Genomic DNA, 23,527 nt, shown 5'->3' with positions numbered 1-23,527 from the left:
TGTGTTTCCCTCCTTCCTGTTTTCCTGATTGTGTTCACCTGGTGCCCCTGTGTTTTCTCCTCCCTCCTCATCTGTCTCTTGTTTCTTTGATTGGTCCTGTGTGTATTTAAGTTCTGGTTTTTCTGTCTGTCTTTGTTAGATCCTTGTTTGTCTGTGACTGTGTTCACAGGGTAGTGTTCTGTTTGTCACCTAACCTTGAAATAAAGGTATTTTCTGTTCAATCTGCATTTGGGTCCTGCCTGCTTCACTCACCCTGACATAATCATTATCCCACCCCCACAGTCCCTGGTAGAACCGAGGATATATACTCTGTGCATCACTGTACAGTAAACTGCTGACTTGTAGTACTACTGCTGATGTAAAAGTATTTATACCTGGGTTGTTAATGTACTCATGGTAATCAAAGCCACTTCCTGTATTGTTGAAATTAGTGTCATTGACATCGTAACCCTGTCCGATGTCAGACGTATGGTTGATGAACTGGGGGGGGATCAGGACACACTTCTGCCGCAGGTTTCCCATGAAGAGCTGCAGACCAATCAGAGCGAAGACGCTGAGGCAGAACACCGTCAGGATCATCACGTCACCCAGCTTCTTCACCGACTGCATCAGAGCTCCCACTATGGTCTTCAGACCTGACCAATCAGAGTTAATGGTGAGTCACGCACACTGTACTAACACACACACACACACACACACACACACACACACACACACACACACACACACACACACACACACACACACACACACACACACACACACACACACACACACACACACACACACACACACACACACACCAGGGATCACAGTGATGGTCTTCAGTGCTCGGAGGACTCTGAATGTCCTCAGCACAGATACGTTTCCCAGATCCACGAACTCAGTGAGGTACCTGCGACACATGGACAAGAAGTACTCTGATGAACTTCTGGGGGTGAGTACGTGTGTGTTTAATGGTGTACTGGTATGTATTTGTACAGTGTATCACTATATCACAGTGTATCAAAGTGTATTAATGTGTATCAAAGTGTATCACCGTGTATTACTATATATCACAGTGTATTACAGAGTATCACTATATATTACAGTGTATCACAGTGTATATAATTGTATCTCTCTGTAGCATTGTGTATCACAGTGTATATAATTGTATCTCTCTGTAGCATTGTGTATCACAGTGTATATAATTGTATCTCTCTGTAGCATTGTGTATCAGTGTATATCATTGTATCGCTCTGTAGCATTGTGTATCACAGTGTATATAATTGTATCGCTCTGTAGCATTGTGTATCACAGTGTATATAATTGTATCTCTCTGTAGCATTGTGTATCACAGTGTATATAATTGTATCTCTCTGTAGCATTGTGTATCACAGTGTATATAATTGTATCTCTCTGTAGCATTGTGTATCACAGTGTATATAATTGTATCGCTCTGTAGCATTGTGTATCACAGTGTATATAATTGTATCTCTCTGTAGCATTGTGTATCACAGTGTATATCATTGTATCTCTCTGTAGCATTGTGTATCAGTGTATGTCATTGTATCTCTCTGTAGCATTGTGTATCAGTGTATATCATTGTATCTCTCTGTAGCATTGTGTATCACAGTGTATATAATTGTATCTCTCTGTAGCATTGTGTATCACAGTGTATATAATTGTATCTCTCTGTAGCATTGTGTATCACAGTGTATATCATTGTATCTCTCTGTAGCATTGTGTATCAGTGTATATCATTGTATCTCTCTGTAGCATTGTGTATCAGTGTATATCATTGTATCTCTCTGTAGCATTGTGTATCACAGTGGATATCATTGTATCTCTCTGTAGCATTGTGTATCACAGTGTATATCATTGTATCTCTCTGTAGCATTGTGTATCACAGTGGATATCATTGTATCTCTCTGTAGCATTGTGTATCACAGTGGATATCATTGTATCTCTCTGTAGCATTGTGTATCACAGTGTATATCATTGTATCTCTCTGTAGCATTGTGTATCACAGTGTATATAATTGTATCGCTCTGTAGCATTGTGTATCACAGTGTATATAATTGTATCTCTCTGTAGCATTGTGTATCAGTGTATATCATTGTATCGCTCTGTAGCATTGTGTATCACAGTGTATATCATTGTATCTCTCTGTAGCATTGTGTATCACAGTGTATATAATTGTATCGCTCTGTAGCATTGTGTATCACAGTGTATATCATTGTATCGCTCTGTAGCATTGTGTATCACAGTGTATATCATTGTATCTCTCTGTAGCATTGTGTATCAGTGTATATCATTGTATCGCTCTGTAGCATTGTGTATCACAGTGTGTATCATTGTATTGCTCTGTAGCATTGTGTATCACAGTGTATATCATTGTATCGCTCTGTAGCATTGTGTATCACAGTGTATATAATTGTATCTCTCTGTAGCATTGTGTATCAGTGTATATCATTGTATCGCTCTGTAGCATTGTGTATCACAGTGTATATCATTGTATCGCTCTGTAGCATTGTGTATCAGTGTATATCATTGTATCGCTCTGTAGCATTGTGTATCACAGTGTATATCATTGTATCGCTCTGTAGCATTGTGTATCACAGTGTATATAATTGTATCTCTCTGTAGCATTGTGTATCAGTGTATATCATTGTATCGCTCTGTAGCATTGTGTATCACAGTGTATATCATTGTATCGCTCTGTAGCATTGTGTATCAGTGTATATCATTGTATCGCTCTGTAGCATTGTGTATCACAGTGTATATCATTGTATCGCTCTGTAGCATTGTGTATCAGTGTATATCATTGTATCGCTCTGTAGCATTGTGTATCACAGTGTATATTATTGTATCGCTCTGTAGCATTGTGTATCACAGTGTATATCATTGTATCGCTCTGTAGCATTGTGTATCAGTGTATATCATTGTATTGCTCTGTAGCATTGTGTATCACAGTGTATATCATTGTATCGCTCTGTAGCATTGTGTATCACAGTGTATATTATTGTATCGCTCTGTAGCATTGTGTATCACAGTGTATATCATTGTATCGCTCTGTAGCATTGTGTATCAGTGTATATCATTGTATCGCTCTGTAGCATTGTGTATCACAGTGTATATCATTGTATCGCTCTGTAGCATTGTGTATCACAGTGTATATCATTGTATCGCTCTGTAGCATTGTGTATCACAGTGTATATCATTGTATCGCTCTGTAGCATTGTGTATCACAGTGTATATCATTGTATCGCTCTGTAGCATTGTATCGCTCTGTAGCATTGTGTATCACAGTGTATATCATTGTATCGCTCTGTAGCATTGTGTATCACAGTGTATATCATTGTATCGCTCTGTAGCATTGTGTATCACAGTGTATATCATTGTATCGCTCTGTAGCATTGTGTATATCATTGTATTGCTCTGTAGCATTGTGTATCACAGTGGATATCATTGTATCTCTCTGTAGCATTGTGTATCATTGTATCGCTCTGTAGCATTGTGTATCAGTGTATATCATTGTATCGCTCTGTAGCATTGTGTATCACAGTGTATATCATTGTATCGCTCTGTAGCATTGTGTATCACAGTGGATATCAGTGTAGTATTGTTTATTACGCCATGCTGATGACCATGAAGTCCAGCCAGTTCCACGGGTCCTTCAGGAAGGTGAATTTCCCCATACAGAAACCTCTGGAGAAGACTTTTACCGTGGCCTCAAACGTGTAAATGAATGTAAACACATATCTGTTCAACGACAGGAAACATTAACAGCATTAAACTACTGACAGAAAACTTTAAATCACAGACTCAAATGTGTTTAACATGTTATTAGTTTGTGGCAAGTGTCTATCAATGTGTTTAACATGTTATTAGGGAGGCTGTGGCGCAGTGGACTAGTGCGTTGGTGTTGGGATCACAGGTTCAAACCCCACTGCAGTCAGAATGTCGTGGTGTCCCTGAGACACTTCACCCCAAATTGCTCCTGTGGGGATTGCCCACTGTACTGAGTATGTGAGTCACTTTGGATAAAAGCTAACAACGTTTATTATTTTAGAGAGTGAGAGACACATAGAGAGTTACGGGGGTTGTTGTTAGCATTTGGTGCTAGCTCGGAGCTAACGGAGATTAGTAGCTGTTTCAACAAAGAGAGAGAGAGACACGTTGTTAGCATCTGGTGCTAGCTCGGAGCTAACGAAGATTAGAAGCTGTTTCAACAATAAGGAGAGGGAGAGCTCTCTCCTGTCGGACAGAGAGATAACATCAGCTCAGGGAGGTAAAGGACTCTGAGCGATTAGATTGTATACTTTAGTCTAAGTTATCTCAGTGGGTCTCAAAACAAATATATCCATCTATGTAATATTAGTTGTATCTAAAATAAGTTAATAAATCCTTCCAATGTGTACTATAGGTCAGTAAAAAATAAAAAAACAGTTTGAAATGGGAGTGATTAGTAAAATATGCATAAATAAAAAGAAAGAATGCAGACTAGGTCAGATAAAGACAGGAGAGGAGTTTATCAATGATGTGTTATTGGTTGTGAGCATATTATAATGGCTTTTTGATTATTGAAATATATACAGTTCTGTTTCATATGAGTGTTGAGAACAGTATCCATACATCTCTTCATTTGTGCACCGGATCGATGCATTTAGCTTCAATTGAAAGAAAACAAATCTTCCCTGGGTGCATGCCCCCGGACCCCCCTAGAGGATGTGAGGTCATCACAAATAAAACAGGTTCACATGGATAGGATACTAGATAAGTGTGCACACTCATTATATACACTACACATTTTTCTTGGATTTGTTAACACCATAGTCCCTAATATATTTGTAGAAAGGCAGGAAATGGAATTAAATTGAGATAATGTTTCATTGCGGAGGACCCCCTGTTTTGTGTCCCCTCCACGTCTCAAACCAAAGTTACACCCTTGATGTAATGTAATGTATTACATGTGTATATAGTGTGTATTAATGTATTCAACATGTAATTAGTTTGTATAAAGTGTGTATCAATGTGAATTATTTTCACTCACTCCACGATCTTGCTCCAGGCCGGAGGATTGCTCAGCGTCATGAAGGCGCAGTTGGCCAGGATGGTCACCATGATAAACAAACTGAACAGAGTGTTTGTTTTAAGGAATGAAAACATCATCAGCTTTTCTTGGTTCATTAAGAACCTGCAGAGCAAAGCTGGCCAACCAGGGAGCAAGACAGTGTGATATCACAAAGGATATGAGTGGATGAGGATCCTGATGGCGGCGATCCTCAGTCGACTGCATGGACTCAGCAGATAGCACGCCGGCTCAGCGTTAAACCGGAAGATGGTGTTACCCTTACCCAGCAGGATGAACGTCTGCAGATAGACAGACAGAGAGACAAACAGAGAGACAGACAGACAGGCAGACAGAGAGACAGACAGAGAGACAGACAGACAGACAGAGAGACAGACAGACAGACAGAGAGACAGACAGAGAGAGAGACAAACAGAGAGACAGACAGACAGAGAGACAAACAGAGAGACAGACAGACAGAGAGACAGACAGACAGACAGACAGACAGGCAGAGAGAGAGACAGACAGACAGAGAGACAAACAGATAGACAGACAGAGAGACAAACAGAGAGACAGACAGATAGACAGACAGACAGAGAGACAGGCAGAGAGACAGACAGACATACAGAGAGACAGAGACAGACAGACAGACAGACAGACAGAGAGACAGAGAGACAGGCAGAGAGACAGACAGACATACAGAGACAGAGAGACAGACAGACAGACAGGCAGAGAGAGAGACAGACAGACAGAGAGACAGACAGAGAGACAGGCAGACAGACAGACAGACAGACAGACAGACACAGTCAGAATCTCCTGATTGTCAGTGAATGCAGCGTTAACATTCAGCGATTTATTGATTTGATGAGTCCTCAAAGTATCTTCATCAAAGACTTAGAAACCTGTTCTGATTGGTAGAAGGGATCCAGCTCCTCCAATGGTGTGTTGAGGAACTCAGGGGGCGGGTCTCCATAGATGAAAGGGAGGGGCTTCCCGGCCTCCAGGTCACTGGCTGGTTTAGGAAGATCCTCCTCTGCTACCTGTCAATCAGAGAGATTAAGCACCTCGTCATCATCATCATTCACTTCTCTCTTTTAGAAATTAAATCTGTCACCACTCAAGCCCAATGGAGAATAAATAAAAACATTTACCAAAATAACCCCGGCCATATTTACCAAAAGCTGCACTCAATGCAAGGTTTAAAAAAACTAAAAACAGATTGAAATCATAAATATACAGTATATAACTTTATTATAATGAATCTGTATATAAAACTCCCTGCACCTCTATGTTCTTCTCCTTCCTCCTTTGCTGCTCCTCCTCCTTGGCTTCATGTCGTCGTTGGATTTTCTCCAGCGAGTCGGGCAGGAAGCGTCTGAAGATCTCTGAACCGACAGGGGGCAGCAGCAGCGCCATCCTGCATCATGCAGCACCGGACTCCACCGCCTGCAACCGTCAGTAACCAACTGCAACCGTCAGTAGCGGTGTGCAACCACCAGTAGCGATGTGCAACCACCAGTAGCGGTCTGCAACCGTCTGCAACTGTCACCCACCGTCTGCAACCGTCACCCACCGTCTGCAACCGCCAGTAACCGTCTGTAACTGTCTGCAAGCGTCTGCAATCGCCTCCTGCAGAAGAGACATTAACATGATGCTGAAGCATGGAGACACTACATGGTAAGAAAAACATCCACTGATTAATCTAACCTGGACCTGTATGAAGAAACTATTTAAATGTACCCAAAATATCTTAGTTATCTGACCAGATGCTAGTTATGCTGCTATAGACTGAAGACTGTCCTCTTAGTGAGGGCTGGTTCAGACTGACCTGGGACCAGCTGCTAGTTCTGCTGCTATAGACTGAAGATTGTCCTCTTAGTGAGGGCTGGTTCAGACTGACCTAGGACGAGCTCCTAGTTCTGCTGCTATAGACTGAAGATTGTCCTCTTAGTGAGGGCTGGTTCAGACTGACCTGGGACCAGCTGCTAGTTATGCTGCTATAGACTGAAGACTGTCCTCTTAGTGAGGGCTGGTTCAGACTGACCTGGGACCAGCTGCTAGTTCTGCTGCTATAGACTGAAGATTGTCCTCTTAGTGAGGACTGGTTCAGACTGACCTAGGACGAGCTCCTAGTTCTGCTGTTACAGATGAAGCACTCCAGATCAGACTCAGGTGGGTGTGTCCCAGTCAAAAGCTCAGCGGATCCCAGCGGCTGGGGGTGTTGCCAAATTGCTAGAGGGCGTTGCCCAATTTCCCCATTTGTTCAATTACAGGATTTAACCATGAGATGGCGCTTCATTCACAAAATACACAAAGACAACTGTTTGCAAAGTTTGCAGCTCTGCAGTTGTGTTTGCTGAATACTGTAGCATTTAATCACTTATTTGTTACTGTATGGTTTTCACAAACTACTATAATGAAAAAACATCAATATTTTAGATCAAATAAAGTATATAGTTTGCTTTATGCAGTATATTTCTTGTAATATTGTTGGGGTGTTTTTACACAGTACAGTAGATTGAAGTAAATCAATTTATACATTAAGATAAGATAAGATGGACCTTTATTAATCCCGTGGGGAAATTCAGTAGTTCAAACAGCAACAGGGTGAGAGTGAAAAACAGGACAGCACAGATTCACACAGATTAATACAATCAAAAATAAGATGAGTGATAAAAATAATAATAATGAGAAACTATGAAATAAGAAATGAATAAAACTAAAATATAATTATCATATCATGTATTATAATGTATTGTATTATTAAGTAATATCATACATTAACCCCATTATAGCAGATGCCACATTGAATGGATGAACACATTTATGCATCAATAATTACAACAGAGTATTTCTAAATACAAGTTGTAAAAATACTTATATGTATTTAATATTAACCCTTTGGAGTCAACCGTCACGCCGGCGTGATCAGATCACATGACCTGTGCCGCATAATAACAACAGTCCGGACAACATTGCCGTGTGTTTCTGTCGAAAGTACTGGCTTGAAACTATATCCCAGTCTTTGTTTCATGCAAAAAGACCCAGTAAACACGGAGATACGATGATATAAAGTTAATACATTTCAAAAGTATGAAAAATGGAAGCACATATTTGAATATATTCGCCGCATTTGATCATTTTACGAAACGGAAAATACTGGAAACTGTAGATCCTGCTCAACAGGATGTATATGTGTATTTCTGTCGAAAGTACTGGCTTGCAACTATATGCCAGTCTGTGTTTCATGCAAAAAGACCCAATAAACAGACACAAATAAACACGGACATACGATGATATAAAGTTAATACAGATATATTTCAGAAGTATGAATAATGGAAGCACATATTTTAATATCTTCGCCGTATTTGATAATTTTACGAAACGGAAAATACTGGAAACTGTAGATTCTGCTCAACAGGATGTATTTACCAGGGAGGGGGTGAGGTAATCAGGTAAACGGAGTGATACGAAACGAGACGAAAAGAGACAAAGAGGGACGGCGGGAACCGAAGAGAGACGGCGGGAAATGAGAGAGACGAAGATATACGAAGACAGGCGGCGGGAGACGAAGAGAGACGGCGGGAGACTGGATTGAAGCAAAGACAGACAAACATTGAGAATTTAGATATAGTTAGATAGATTTAGAGTTTTGAAGATTCAACTATGATGAAGAGAACTCTGAACGTGAGTCAAGCTTTAAGCTTGTTTTTGGACATGGAGGAGGAGGAACCTGTGATGTTGCCCTCTGTGTCGTATTGACATAAACCGCTTTGAAGCGTGGCACAGATAAAGACAGAAAAAACTGATTTTGTACATAATGTGTATATATATATATTTGTATTATATTTATAATAACACTTTTGCCTTATCAGAATGAAATCCCATGCTACCTCAATCAAACTTTCACATTATCATAGTGACATCCCATGTATATATTTCCAGCTTTTAAATGGTTTCGTTGTGTATGTTTGTGTTACATATGAAAAATAATATCATTTTCAAAATCTGTTTTTACGTTTTTTTTTTGTGATTTTGGGTCCAAAATGTTCATATAGTAGAAGATCACTGTTCTAAACAAAGTCAAAAATCCTACATCCAAACGAAATAAATATAATTAATTATGATGAATACGTTAAGTCTTGTTCATTGTTTTTCACTTTTATTAAATGTTTGATATTTCCGGTGGAAATGGTGGACTATCGGACATTCAAAATGCAGCATATTTTCACTCTTACACACATATATTCTCCTTTTACATACATACATCTTCACTCTACACACATATATTCTCCTTTTACATACATTTTCACTCTTACACACATATATTCCCCATTTACATACATACATCTTCACTCTACACACATATATTCTCCTTTTACATACATACATTTTCACTCTCACACACATATATTCTCCTTTTACATACATATTCACTCTCACACACATATATTCTCCTTTTACATACATACATTTTCACTCTACACACATATATTCTCCTTTTACATACATACATTTTCACTCTCACACACTACTCACACATTCATACATTTTGCTCTCATATTATCATATTTCAATGCACACATTCATATATTGTCACTCACACATTCATGCATGTTGTTCTCATATTCATATAATGTAATGCTCATATTTATACATTTTGCTCTCATGCGAAATGTACTAAAACAAAGTATGTCATGGTAGTGGTCAGCTGTTAAACACAAAAGTGTATCTTAAGGGCTGTAAATATAATAAGCCTGTTGTCAATTTTAGACACAGGCTTATTATATTTACAGCCCTTAATAACATTCATTTTCTGGACTCAATGTGTGTCTTGGCCGTTTTCTTTGTTCCAAGCAAACGAGTGCTTTTTGTTTTGAAATCACTTCCGTGAGTTTCGCGGGCATCCCCCCTCGCTCCACTGACCATTAGACCATTTAGTAAGGTAACAAGCAAAAGGGCAAAAACGCCTCTCAGACGCTCTTCCGTTAACTTGTTTAATAAAGAAAAACAAATGGTCCGTAGATACACGGACTCATATAGCCTATGTATGTATACTGTAAGGAGAATGTATGTGCGTGAGAGGACCAGTAGGAATTACGGCATATCAATATGCAAACACAAACCTACAGACTGGGGGATGGGAGATCACAGGAGTGGGGGGGGAGGGGGGGGGGGGGGGGGGGAGAGCTGTGGAATGTGACCCTTGGGAGAATTCCTCCACACATTCCGATGGCCAATTCGTTTTAAACAAAGAGTTCGCAACACAGGACAGCATGGGCAACATGGGGGGTGGGGGCTGGTGAACGGTCTGGTCAATGTTTGTAAACACAATCCCCAGGATGTGTCCTAATCAGGAGCCGGGTAAATGAGAGACTGAGGAGCCCCCGAAAAACAGATCCCGAAATAGCTCGTCCTGGTTTCCGCAGCAGATAGGCCTACAGTATGGTGTCTGTGTTATGTCAGTCATTTTAAATAAAACGTTGAAAACTGAACTTGAAAATGGTTTCCTCTTTTTATTTTATTTATCATTTTCGGGACGGGGAGACGTGTGTGATTAAAAATTAATTTGCAGAAATGTAAAGTGATCTAACTAAGTTCTATTCATATTCTTGACGGGAAGAGCAGTGTAAATGGGTGGCCATATGCATTTGAAAAACAATATAAATCACACAGTTATTATACAATAGGCTATAAAAGCACCATCGATAACCATTACCTTTATCCAATTCAAACTTTGGACGGGAAAAAAGGAAGGTGTACATGGTTCGGCTATACTGTAGGCCCAGGGACGGCGGGTGCTGTAGGCTATGAAGGCTAAGCCTTCCCAAATATTTGTGTGACTGCATCCTGGTAAAATAAAAATATAATGTCTTTGACATTAGCGCTGCTATGCAGCCACCTGTGCCCTGTACCACGAAGCCAGTTCAACAGACCCTGGATATGCTTGAGTTATCTTAACTATCCCTAACAAACGCGATCTCGCTAAACGGTCCTACGGCGCTGGTTATCAACTCGGTAAATCAAGCCAGGGTTTCTCTCTCCAGCTGAGAACGCGTTCACGTGAAAGGGGCGGGGTTAGCTACATTTGACCAATCACAAACAGGGACAAGTGTACTGACAGCGCAACATCATACTTCATTAATAAAAAGTAAACTAATATTAGACAAATATGAACTTTAAACATCCATGATGACTTAAACATATAATCCAGGATACAAGCCACATAGTTGCACCTGCAAGGAGAATACAGAACAACTCGTTACAAAATAAACTACCGAGTGTTTGAAAGCGTACAACAGTTTTATGATACTGCCCCATCTAAAACACGAGGGGATCTGACTTTATTACATTTGAGTTGAGTGTTTCGTCAACTTAATGTGTTGCTTAAAATAATACGTCTGCATACAGTATATGTGACAATGTAACTAAGTGTTGCACGGCCAGATACGGCTCGAGAAGCTGACTCAGATAAGGAAATATTGTGATATCGATGTGAGATCGATGATCTGATTGATGATGTGATGTCAGTGTGATATGAATGATAAGTGCGACACGTCGGCGTCTTCTCTGCATACGGCAGTTTAAACTGCATTTCCTTTTTCCTGTAATATGACTTGATAGATTTAAACTCCGCACACTGAGCTCTGATCGGTCAGCAGATGGTGCTTTCACTGAGTTGATCTGTTTTCTATAGACGCCGGAGGCGGGCAGCGTAAGATGAAAAAAAAAGTGATTTAGCCTTCCCAAACCTGAGCCTCACGCGCTGCCTATGTTAGGCCTACTTTGCATACAAAGGCCATTCAAGCTAGAGTTCTTCTGGAAATGTTCACATCAGGCACCTTCAAGTTAAACAATACTAAACAATTAACACAGTAGGCCTAAATTATGTGGATTGAACCACATTTATTTCGTTAAAAAGAAACGAAATATGATTTAGTTTGAATGATTAAATGTCATCAGGCACCTTCAAGTTAAACAATCAGGTGCACACTTTAATGTGCCGCCACCTCCGGACTCGGCTTGACTCGGTTTAGAGAATGCACAAATGTGTTTAATCGTTTATGTCAGATATGTACTAAGTAGCCTAAATACATTTGTTCCTGCTCAAGATTAGATTCAACTTTATTGTTATTGCACATATTGCAGGTACTGAGACAACGAAATGCAGTTTAGCTTCTAACCAGGTGCAACAAGCAGCAAAAAGTAATGTGCACAATACTACAGTAAACAATTAACACAGTAAATTATGTGGATTAAACCACATTTATTTCGTTAAAAATAAACGAAATATGATTTTGTATGACTGATTAAATGTAGGGTGAATTGCCCTAATGTGGGACATTTTTGCATTTCAGACTTCGGGAATATATTGCGATATGAAGCCGATACAATAAATCAAAATCCAGTATGCTACCATTCCGAAATCCCCAGTAATATTAGACACTAATAATACAGTAAACTATTAACACTGTACATATTATTGTTTGCCCGTGGGATTGGATGATCAGTAGTGAGACCCGTGCTGCATTTTCCTCCGGTCGGATGTGATATAAAAACAAAGCGATTATTTTTGTTGTTGTAAACTCACGTGGATTAAATTTAGTGCATTCATTTCAACTCGCGAACATATGATAGCCTACATTAAATGATCGTGAGGATGATTATTGAAAATCGTTTGTTTGAGCCTGGATGCATTTCCTGATCTAAAAACATAGCGATGGTTTTGTACTTACGCCTACGTGAATTAAACATTATTTTGTTAAATAAAAACATGGGGATGTTTAGTAAATGATTAAATGTCTCTTATTTAGCACAGAATATGATCCTATCCGTGACATATGGATCTTAACAAATATCCGCGATATCAGATACCTGTAGATCAGCTGTTTATTTCACATGGGTTCCAGTGTGGCAGCTTTTTAATCACGGCTCCCCCTGGTGGATCCATGATCCATTGCAGCTAGTTTAATTATAATTAAATGTATTTATCAAGGGGGCGTTTCAAATCCTGCGGGGGGGTTTTCCTTTTCAGCAGGGGCCCACCCCGTGCCGATCACGGACCCGCACGGGTAGGCGTCTGAAATGGAGCGCTACATCTGTATAGACTGAAGACTCTCCTCTTAGAGTGAGGGCTGGTTCAGACTGACCTGGGACCAGCTCCTAGTTCTGCTGCTATAGACTGAAGACTCTCCTGTTATAGTGAGGGCTGGTTCAGGCTGACCTGGGACCAGCTGCTAGTTCTGCTGCTATAGAATGAAGACTCTCCTCTTATAGTGAGGGCTGGTTCAGACTGACCTGGGACCAGCTGCTAGTTCTGCTGCTATAGACTGAAGACTCTCCTCTTGTAGTGAGGGCTGGTTCAGACTGACCTGGGACCAGCTCCTAGTTCTGCTGCTATAGACTGAAGACTCTCCTGTTATAGTGAGGGCTGGTTCAGGCTGACCTGGGACCAGCTCCTAGTTATGCTGCTATAGACTGAAGACTCTCCTCTTATAGTGAGGGCTGGTTCAGACTGACCTGGGACCAGCTCCTAGTTCTGCTGCTATAGACTGAAGACTCTCCTCTTATAGTGAGGGCTGGTTCAGGCTGACCTGGGACCAGCTCCTAGTTATGCTGCTATAGACTGAAGACTCTCCTGTTATAGTGAGGGCTGGTTCAGACTGACCTGGGACCAGCTCCTAGTTATGCTGCTATAGACTGAAGACTCTCCTCTTAGAGTGAGGGCTGGTTCAGACTGACCTTGGACCAGCTCCTAGTTCTGCTGCTATAGACTGAAGACTCTCCTGTTATAGTGAGGGCTGGTTCAGGCTGACCTGGGACCAGCTCCTAGTTCTGCTGCTATAGACTGAAGACTCTCCTCTTGTAGTGAGGGCTGGTTCAGGCTGACCTGGGACCAGCTCCTAGTTCTGCTGCTATAGACTGAAGACTCTCCTGTTATAGTGAGGGCTGGTTCAGACTGACCTGGGACCAGCTGCTAGTTCTGCTGCTATAGACTGAAGACTCTCCTGTTATAGTGAGGGCTGGTTCAGACTGACCTGGGACCAGCTGCTAGTTCTGCTGCTATAGACTGAAGACTCTCCTGTTATAGTGAGGGCTGGTTCAGGCTGACCTGGGACCAGCTCCTAGTTCTGCTGTTATAGACTGAAGACTCTCCTGTTATAGTGAGGGCTGGTTCAGACTGACCTGGGACCAGTTCCCCCCGTGAGACATTATTGCAGAACACCAGTCTGCAGAGGTGGGGGACTCGAGTCACATGACTTGACTCGAGTCAGACTTGAGTCGCATATTTTCGGACTTGAGACTTGCTTGACTAACATTGATAAAATATTTGACTTTGACTTGGTATTCATGACTTGAGACAGATGACTCGAAAGGACTTCACTTTTTAAAATTAAATATTTGCAATTGTTTTTGTATCGTAGGGAGCCCCTAAAGGACAATGAAAAAAAAAAGATACTGTATCTCGTTCGCACAAGAAAATTACCGGAGCGGCAAGTAGGAAGTGGAGCACAGAGGAGACAGCCGTCTCATTGCAGACTGTAATGTTTATGTTGGGAAATGGCAGTGCATACATTATTTTAGATATATTTTGAACTCGGACTCTCCTTCACTTCATGAAATCTTTTCAGCAGCGGGACGTGTAACTCCGCCTCTGAGAAGTGCAGCACCAGCAACGCCTTCACTGTGTGTACTTTCATTAAAACAGCTGAAGAGCAACCGCAGGCTGCTACGTGTTAACCACACACACACACACACCTCTACACACACACCTCTACACAAATCGAACTGCCCGATTAATCCCCCTATTACTTTTCTTATGAAGGAGATGTCCGCTGACTAAGGCGCATGATGTGTGTGTTTTTGTGTTTGTGCTCAGCTCTGCTCTGTGTGTCTGTGTCTGTCCGACAACGGCATTTGTTTGCAAATGACCATGAACAGTAATTTACACACATCTGGCCAACTCCATATGTATATGTGGGTGTTCCCAAATGAAAGAAATGTGTTTAATCTTAATGTCGCACTGTCTGCACACAAACACACAAACATACACATATCATGCGCCCTGGTACATACACTATTCCGTTGTATTGGCTTTGATGCAATATTTATTTGTGCACAGACACAGTTAGGAAAACAATGTGACAGTGTTGTATGGGAGCACAGTAGACAGGAGACATGCTGTGACCCTGCTGAAGGGGAGCCAGGGCAGAAGGCTTCACATGTTGATGTAAAATATTTGTGTTGTACTCCTGTTATCAATTTAGAGCCCCACTCTCTATTGCTGTTTATGTTGAAAATAAAAATAAAATGTTCATAACCACAACATTTTAACCTGTTCAGCCCTGAGCCTGCTTTTCAGGTTTCAGGCTCGAAAATGACATTCCCAGAACAAAGGACCATATCTTCTAAAAGGGTTAAATTAATAATCTTTGTTCTCAAAGTAATGATAAACCTTTGAGTTGGATGTAGAAAAGTCAGAACAATATAGATGTTTTTTATTTTAAATAAAATTCAGATTGAACATGGTAAAAAACTGTAAATGATACTGTCCGTCCAAATATTATTTTGTACTTATAGTGAAAACTACCCTTGGATGATGGGTTAGTAGACTAAACGCTTTAGGAATCCAAAGTACAACTTAAAACAAGTACCCTGTATCGGGATTGATGCAAAACAAGTGAAATCTGACCTTTTTAGAGAGATATAGCAACAAAAAAACACTTCTGGGGTCGTTTGGGTGGATTTTCCATATCTCTGGCCCCCCTTTGTCAATTTTGCTGATTGACATCTCTTTCTGACCGTTAGAGCCAATATAATCGAAGGGGAATCTCCCCACTCACACACACATGGTAAAACAAAAAGGTGGGGGCTTCGTGCACAAGGTTTTGCATGAGAGTGAAGCTATCTCTAGCTCTGACATTTGGAAACGGAAAAGCAGGTTTATTGCTCATGGATGATCAGAAATCATTCAAAGGGACACATTGGATTAACCTATGGATTAACTTCAGCAGCGTTGTTATCGTTTTAATGCCATTGAAGACCACTTTTGACCAGACTACCACACAGGTGAGCCATGTTAGCGTTTTTAGCTACCTAGCGCCACATGTTTTGATGTCTGTTTTTGTTTATAAAGTCGCGAGTTCGTGTCATTGAGTGATAATGTCTGTACCCATCGATTCTGTGTCATCTCAAGATCAGATCGATGGGTTAGATGTGCAGAAAAGATAAATAATAAGGTTTTGTGAGTGAATTTCGGTGCAGTAATCTGTTAGCATTTTTCGCTCGTTGCTAATTCAGAGGCTCAGCGTTAGCATTGTGGGGTTTTTTAAAAAAAAAGAAAGAAAAAAAAGATCAGTTAGATGAGTTTCTTCCCGTTACATGGATATAAAACATTCATAGTTTATTAAATGAACATGCCCTCAGACACTGTTTCCTGCAAGATATTGCGGGAGGGCGGTGCCGGGGTCTCTCGGGCTTAAGAGGTTAAATGATTTAAATGTGGAAACTGGGGTTATTCATAAGAATTCCGTATGACTTGACTTGTGACTTGTTTGACCTGAGCAATGACTTGACTTGACTGACTCTCACCACAGTGACTTGGGACTCTCACACACACACACACACACACACACACACACACACACACACACACACACACACACACACACACACACACACACACACACACACACACACACACACACACACACACACACCACACACACACACACACACACACACACACACACACACACACACACACACACACACACACACACACACAGTCTCCGGTGTCAGTGGCGTTGCCATAGTTGACCCCACCCCTGCGTTACCATGGCAGTAGCACCTGTTGCCGGTCATCAGACTGAACCTCCGGTGTGTGTTACCATCACTACGATGACCTGGCTCATTACACACACCCAAACCCACCCCCCCACACACCCCCCCCCACACACACACACACACACACACACACACACACACACACACACACACACACACACACACACACACACACACACACACACACACACACACACACACACACACACACACACACACACACACACACACACACACACACACACCTTTAACTTCTTATCTCCTCCTCTATTCTCCTCATCTCCTTTTCTTATCTCCTCTTTTTATCTCCTTATGGATCAGTCCCATCGCTCTGAGGTACTGGATCAGTCCCATGGCTCTGAGCTACTGGATCTGTCCCATGGCTCTGAGGTACTGGATCAGTCCCATGGCTCTGAGGTACTGGATCAGTCCCATGGCTCTGAGGTACTGGATCAGTCCCATGGCTCTGAGGTACTGGATCTGTCCCATCGCTCTGAGGTACTGGATCAGTCCCATGGCTCTGAGGTACTGGATCAGTCCCATGGCTCTGAGGTACTGGATCAGTCCCATGGCTCTGAGGTACTGGATCAGTCCCATGGCTCTGAGGTACTGGATCAGTCCCATGGCTCTGAGGTACTGGATCTGTCCCATCGCTCTGAGGTACTGGATCAGTCCCATCGCTCTGAGGTACTGGATCAGTCCCATGGCTCTGAGGTACTGGATCTGTCCCATGGCTCTGAGGTACTGGATCAGTCCCATCGCTCTGAGGTAGTGGATCAGTCCCATCGTTCTGAGGTACTGAATCAGTCCCATCGCTCTGAGGTACTGGATCAGTCCCATCGCTCTGAGGTACTGGATCAGTCCCATGGCTCTGAGGTACTGGATCAGTCCCATCGCTCTGAGGTACTGGATCAGTCCCATGGCTCTAAGGTACTGGATCAGTCCCATCGCTCTGAGGTACTGGATCTGTCCCATCGCTCTGAGGTACTGGATCAGTCCCATCGCTCTGAGGTACTGGATCAGTCCCATGGCTCTGAAGTACTGGATCTGTCCCATGGCTCTGAGGTACTGGATCTGTCCCATGGCTCTGAGGTACTGGATCAGTCCCATCGCTCTGAGGTACTGGATCAGTCCCATGGCTCTGAGGTACTGGATCTGTCCCATCGTTCTGAGGTACTGGATCAGTCCCATCGTTCTGAGGTACTGGATCAGTCCCATCGCTCTGAGGTACTGGATCAGTCCCATCGCTCTGAGGTACTGGATCTGTCCCATGGCTCTGAGGTACTGGATCTGTCCCATGGCTCTGAGGTACTGGATCAGTCCCATCGTTCTGAGGTACTGGATCAGTCCCATCGCTCTGAGGTACTGGATCAGTCCCGTCGCTCTGAGGTACTGGATCAGTCCCATCGCTCTGAGTTACTGGATCAGTCTCATCACTCTGAGTTACTGGTACTGGATCAGTCCCATCACTCTGAGTTACTGGATCAGTCTCATCGCTCTGAGTTACTGGATCAGTCCCATCGCTCTGAGTTACTGGATCAGTCCCATCGCTCTGAGTTACTGGATCAGTCCCGTCGCTCTGAGGTACTGGATCAGTCCCATCGCTCTGAGTTACTGGATCAGTCTCATCACTCTGAGTTACTGGTACTGGATCAGTCCCATCGCTCTGAGGTACTGGATCAGTCCCATCGCTCTGAGTTACTGGATCAGTCTCATCGCTCTGAGTTACTGGATCAGTCCCATCGCTCTGAGGTACTGCCAGAGATAGAACGAGCCAAAGACTTTGACCCTGGATGGGGTCCAGCTTCCTGTGGCCTGGATCCTCTGTAGGATGTTGATGCATCCTATTTTGGTCACATACAAACAAACACACACTCACACCCACTCCTGAAGAACTTCTCTGAGTGATCCTCGCGTGTAGAGAAGTGGTGAGATAACTTTACCAGGAAATAATCAAGACAATCACTCACTGACTGTCTGTAGGATGGCATAGTGAAAACATGAGGTCAGAGAAATGGAGCAGTTTAACTGTGTACAGAGCACTGACCCTCCCCATCACACCAGTCAGACCCTCCCCCGTCACACCTGTCAGACCCTCCCCCATCACGCCTCTCAGACCCTCCCCCATCCCACCTCTTAGACCCTCCCAATCATACCTGTCAGACCCTCCCCCATCACGCCTGTCAGATCATCCCCCATCATGCCTGTCAGACCATCCCCCATCACACCTGTCAGACCCTCCCCCATCACACCTGTCAGACCCTCCCCCATCACACCTGTCAGACCATCCACCATCACACCTGTCAGACCATCCCCCATCACACCTGTCAGACCCTCCCCCATCACACCTGTCAGACCCTCACCCATCACACCTGTCAGACCCTCCCCCATCACACCTGTCAGGCCCTCCCCATCACACCTGTCAGACCCTCCCCCATCACACCTGTCAGACCATCCCCCATTACACCTGTCAGACCCTCCCCCATCACACCTGTCAGACCATCCCCCATCACACCTGTCAGACCCTCACACCTGTCAGACCCTCCCCCATCACACCTGTCAGACCCTCCCCCAACACACCTGCATTTATGTTTGAAATGCTCCTGCAATAAAAAAATAGCCCAATTTAGGATCAATAAAGTATATTTTATCTTTATCTGAGACCGACCGCCCTGCACCTGACGCACGGGAACAGGTACACGAGATCCAGAGGAGGAGCCATGCTCTTCCTGTCCAGCACTGCACCTTCAGATGGTCCATACCCAGGAACCGTAGTACCATTCAATACCACCACACACCATTACTAACCATCATACATCATTATTAACGGGAGGCGTGTGGTGCAGTGGGTTGTGCATAGGTGTTGGGGTCAGGAGGTCACAGGTTCAAACCCCACTGCAGTCAGCATGTCGTTGTGTCCCTGAGACACTTGACCCCAAAGTGCTCCTGTGGGGATTGCCCACAGTATTGAGTAATAAGTCACTTTGGATAAAAGCGTCTAACATGTGACATGTAATTAACCATTAATAAAGCTATACCATTGTTAACCATCAATGATTACAACATAACAGTGACAACACCCTAGAACACACCATGAACACGCACTAACCCTAACCTTGAACACACACTAACATGAGAAACATTGAACACCCACCATGATCTTACACACACAGCAGTTAATTGTATTGAAACATCTGCACACAATTAATGACTACATACACTAGCTCGTCCTATAGATAGGATATACAAACCAACTGTACGCACACACAACATATTCAACAAATCAAATACATGATATAAAACACACATACTTATCTTAAAACACACACATACATATGTATCTATATATCTATATACATACATACATATACATTGTGTGTATATATATATATCTATATATATAGATATATATATACACACAAACAGACTACAGAAACATTTATAATGATAGGAAACAAGTCTTACTGAGATCAGCAGCTGCTGGTCTGTCCCCTGCTTCAAACTGAAGGTGTGTGTGTGTGTATGTGTGTGTGTGAGTGTGTGTGAGTCTGTGTGAATGAGTGTGTGTCCATCACTTACATGTGGTGCAGCCTCTTGTATTTCTGATAAGAGGCGCCACACTGACTCTCAAACACACTGCTGTAGTTTTAGTCACAGGACAAACACACTAACACAGACACACACACACACACACACACACACACTCGCTGCTCTGTCTACATGCGCTGCTCACATGTTTCTCCACTTCCTGTTTCTCTGTGGACTGTTCCTGCTGTGGCCAGTCTCTATGCTAAGCTAACTGTTTAGCCCCGATGCCAACTGCATTCCTCTTTTGCTCAGACAGGTGTCCGTCACACACACACACACACACACACGCACACACACACACACACACACACACACACAGCTGTTATCAGTGTTTCTCGTTCCAGCAGAGTGTGATGTTGTGTCACACTGATAGAGAAGAGTATTCCTCCTTTCAATGTACACACCATATGTGTGTGTGTGTGTGTGTGTGTGTGTGTGTGTGTGTGTGCAACTGTAGACTCCTGAATGTTGTTGGACGCCAGCAGAGACGTCAGGCATTTCCTCTCTCTGTCAGCTCTCTACGCTCAAATAAAACGATGTGTGTGTTATGCTCTCTGATTAAAACAGAAACTCAGTGACACTTTAGTTGAGAAGTTTCTCAGTAGACAAACTCTAGCTCCAGTAAGACATGCTGCCAGAAACACAAAAACGGATATCTGTGTGTGTGTGTGTGTGTGTGTGTGTGTGTGTGGGTGTGTGTGTGTGTGTGTGTTTGTGTGATGCTCTGCTTTTATTTCTCCTGAATATGAAGCGACAGCAAACATATCTTGTGTTGCTCGGCCGTCCTGTGACTACATAAACCGCTCGGCCAACTGAAGCAGAGTTCTTCTTGTTCCTCCTGTGTGTGTGTGTGTTTGTGAGTTTGTGTGTGTGTGTGTGTTTGTGTGTGTGAGAGTGAGAGTGTGTGTGTGTGAGAGTGTGTGTGTTTGTGAGTGTGTGTATGTGAGAGTGTGAGTGTGAGTGTGAGTGTGTGTGTGTGTGTGTGTGTGTGTGTGTGTGTGTGTGTGTGTGTGTGTGTGTGTGTGTGTGTGTGCAGTAGAGAGGAAGCAGAGACTGAGGAATGGAGAGCACCCAGATCAGCACTGAATGCAGTGTGGGTTGTTCTGCTAACATCGACTGTAAAAAATAAAGCTCACAGAGCTGTTAGCGATAAGGGACTTCTCTCCCTGATGGGGGAACAGAGTATAGTGAGAAGCTCAGAGAGACGCTGTGACACTGACTTCCTTCAGACTTTAGAAGAGATTTAAACATGGAAAACTTTAAATAAAGTTTAACTTGTTTACTGCTGCAGCTCTTAGCTTATTAATGCTTTTGTGAAAGGAGTAGAAAATGTTGAAACATGTCTAAACAGCTATCAGAGATCTGTGAAAATCCTCCAACATCAAAGCTCTCCTGCAGTGTGTCTGCAGTGTGTCTGCAGTGTGTCTGCAGCTTGTCTGCAGCGTGTCTGCAGTGTGTCTGCAGCTTGTCTGCAGTGTGTCTGCAGCTTGTCTGCAGTGTGTCTGCAGCGTGTCTGCAGCGTGTCTGCAGTGTGTCTGGTGATCCAGTTCGGGGGGTAAATGAGAGCAGACGGGGGTAAATGAGAGTAGTCGGGGGTAGAGGAGAGCAGACAGGGTTAGATGAGAGCAGACGGGGGTAGATGAGAGCAGACGGGGGTAGATGAGAGCAGACAGGGGTAGTGGAGAGCAGACGGGGGTAGAGGAGAGCAGACAGGGTTATATGAGAGCAGACGGGGTTATATGAGAGCAGACGGGGTTAGATGAGAGCAGACGGGTTAGATGAGAGCAGACGGGGGTAGTGGAGAGCAGACGGGGGTAGAGGAGAGCAGACGGGGGGTAGTGGAGAGCAGACGGGGGTAGAGGAGAGCAGACGGGGTTATATGAGAGCAGACGGGGTTATATGAGAGCAGACGGGGTTATATGAGAGCAGACGGGGTTATATGAGAGCAGACGGGGTTAGATGAGAGCAGACGGGTTAGATGAGAGCAGACGGGTTAGATGAGAGCAGACAGGGGTAGAGTAGAGCAGACGGGGGTAGAGGAGAGCAGACGGGGGTAGAGGAGAGCAGACGGGGTTAGAGGAGAGCAGACGGGGGTAGATGACAGCAGACGGAGGTATATGAGAGCAGACGGGGTTATATGAGAGCAGACAGGGTTATATGAGAGCAGACAGGGTTATATGAGAGCAGACGGGGTAGATGAGACTAGATGGGGGTAGATGAGAGCAGACGGGGTTATATGAGAGCAGACGGGGGTAGATGAGAGCAGATGGGGTTATATGAGAGCAGACAGGGTTAGATGAGAGCAGACGGGTTAGATGAGAGCAGACGGGGGTAGAGGAGAGCAGACGGGGGTAGAGGAGAGCAGACGGGGTTAGAGGAGAGCAGACGGGGGTAGATGACAGCAGACGGAGGTAGAGGAGAGCAGACGGGGTTATATGAGAGCAGACGGGGTTATATGAGAGCAGACGGGGTTATATGAGAGCAGACGGGGTTATATGAGAGCAGACGGGGTAGATGAGACTAGATGGGGGTAGATGAGAGCAGACAGGGTTATATGAGAGCAGACGGGGGTAGATGAGAGCAGATGGGGTAGATGAGAGTAGACGCGGTTAAATGAAAGCAGACAGGGTTAGATGAGAGCTGGGTCAAAGGAGACATGTTAAATATATGAACTGTAAAGACAAGATTAATATTGATTCTGATTTCTCTAACCTTCCTCACAACAGCTGGAGCTCTAAATGTGACTTCAGTTATTTTGTTGTTGGTTTGTTTTACTGCTCTTCCTTTGCCCTTTGCTTCCTTGATTCCTTCGCTCCTTGGTTACTTTGCTCCTTGGATCCTTTGCTCCTTGGATCCTTGCTTCCTGAGTTAAATGAGGTTTATCTGGGACCATGTCACCGTTGCCCCCTCAAACATACCGGTGGTAATAAAAATGAAACCAGCTGGGATTGTAAATCATGTCCGTTAACCATTTACACCCAGAACACCTGCTGGAACATGAGGACAGACGTGTGTGTGTGTGTGTGTGTGTGTGTGTGT

The 23,527-nt window shown here is 43.3% G+C and overlaps 1 protein-coding gene across 1 annotated transcript in view; it reads right to left on the bottom strand.

Moving 5' to 3' along the window:
- Positions 1–20,602, bottom strand: part of LOC117557976 (sodium channel protein type 4 subunit alpha B-like) — a 59,328-nt gene extending 38,726 nt beyond the window's left edge. Inside the window, exons 1-8 of the mRNA XM_034233928.1 lie at positions 20,366–20,602; positions 6,338–6,682; positions 5,956–6,093; positions 5,237–5,355; positions 5,036–5,125; positions 3,616–3,744; positions 804–895; positions 375–635 (exon numbers count right to left, since the gene is read on the bottom strand). Of these exons, the coding sequence (XP_034089819.1) occupies positions 375–635; positions 804–895; positions 3,616–3,744; positions 5,036–5,125; positions 5,237–5,355; positions 5,956–6,093; positions 6,338–6,469 (961 nt within the window). The 5' untranslated portion in view covers positions 6,470–6,682; positions 20,366–20,602. The remainder of the gene's footprint in view (positions 1–374; positions 636–803; positions 896–3,615; positions 3,745–5,035; positions 5,126–5,236; positions 5,356–5,955; positions 6,094–6,337; positions 6,683–20,365) is intronic.
- Positions 20,603–23,527: the final 2,925 nt, after the last annotated feature.

This window comes from Gymnodraco acuticeps, unplaced genomic scaffold, assembly GCF_902827175.1.
Source record: "Gymnodraco acuticeps unplaced genomic scaffold, fGymAcu1.1, whole genome shotgun sequence".
NCBI classification, from domain to species: domain Eukaryota; kingdom Metazoa; phylum Chordata; class Actinopteri; order Perciformes; family Bathydraconidae; genus Gymnodraco; species Gymnodraco acuticeps.
Note: the sequence above shows the minus strand (reverse complement) of the source record. Positions and strands in the feature narration are given on the sequence as shown.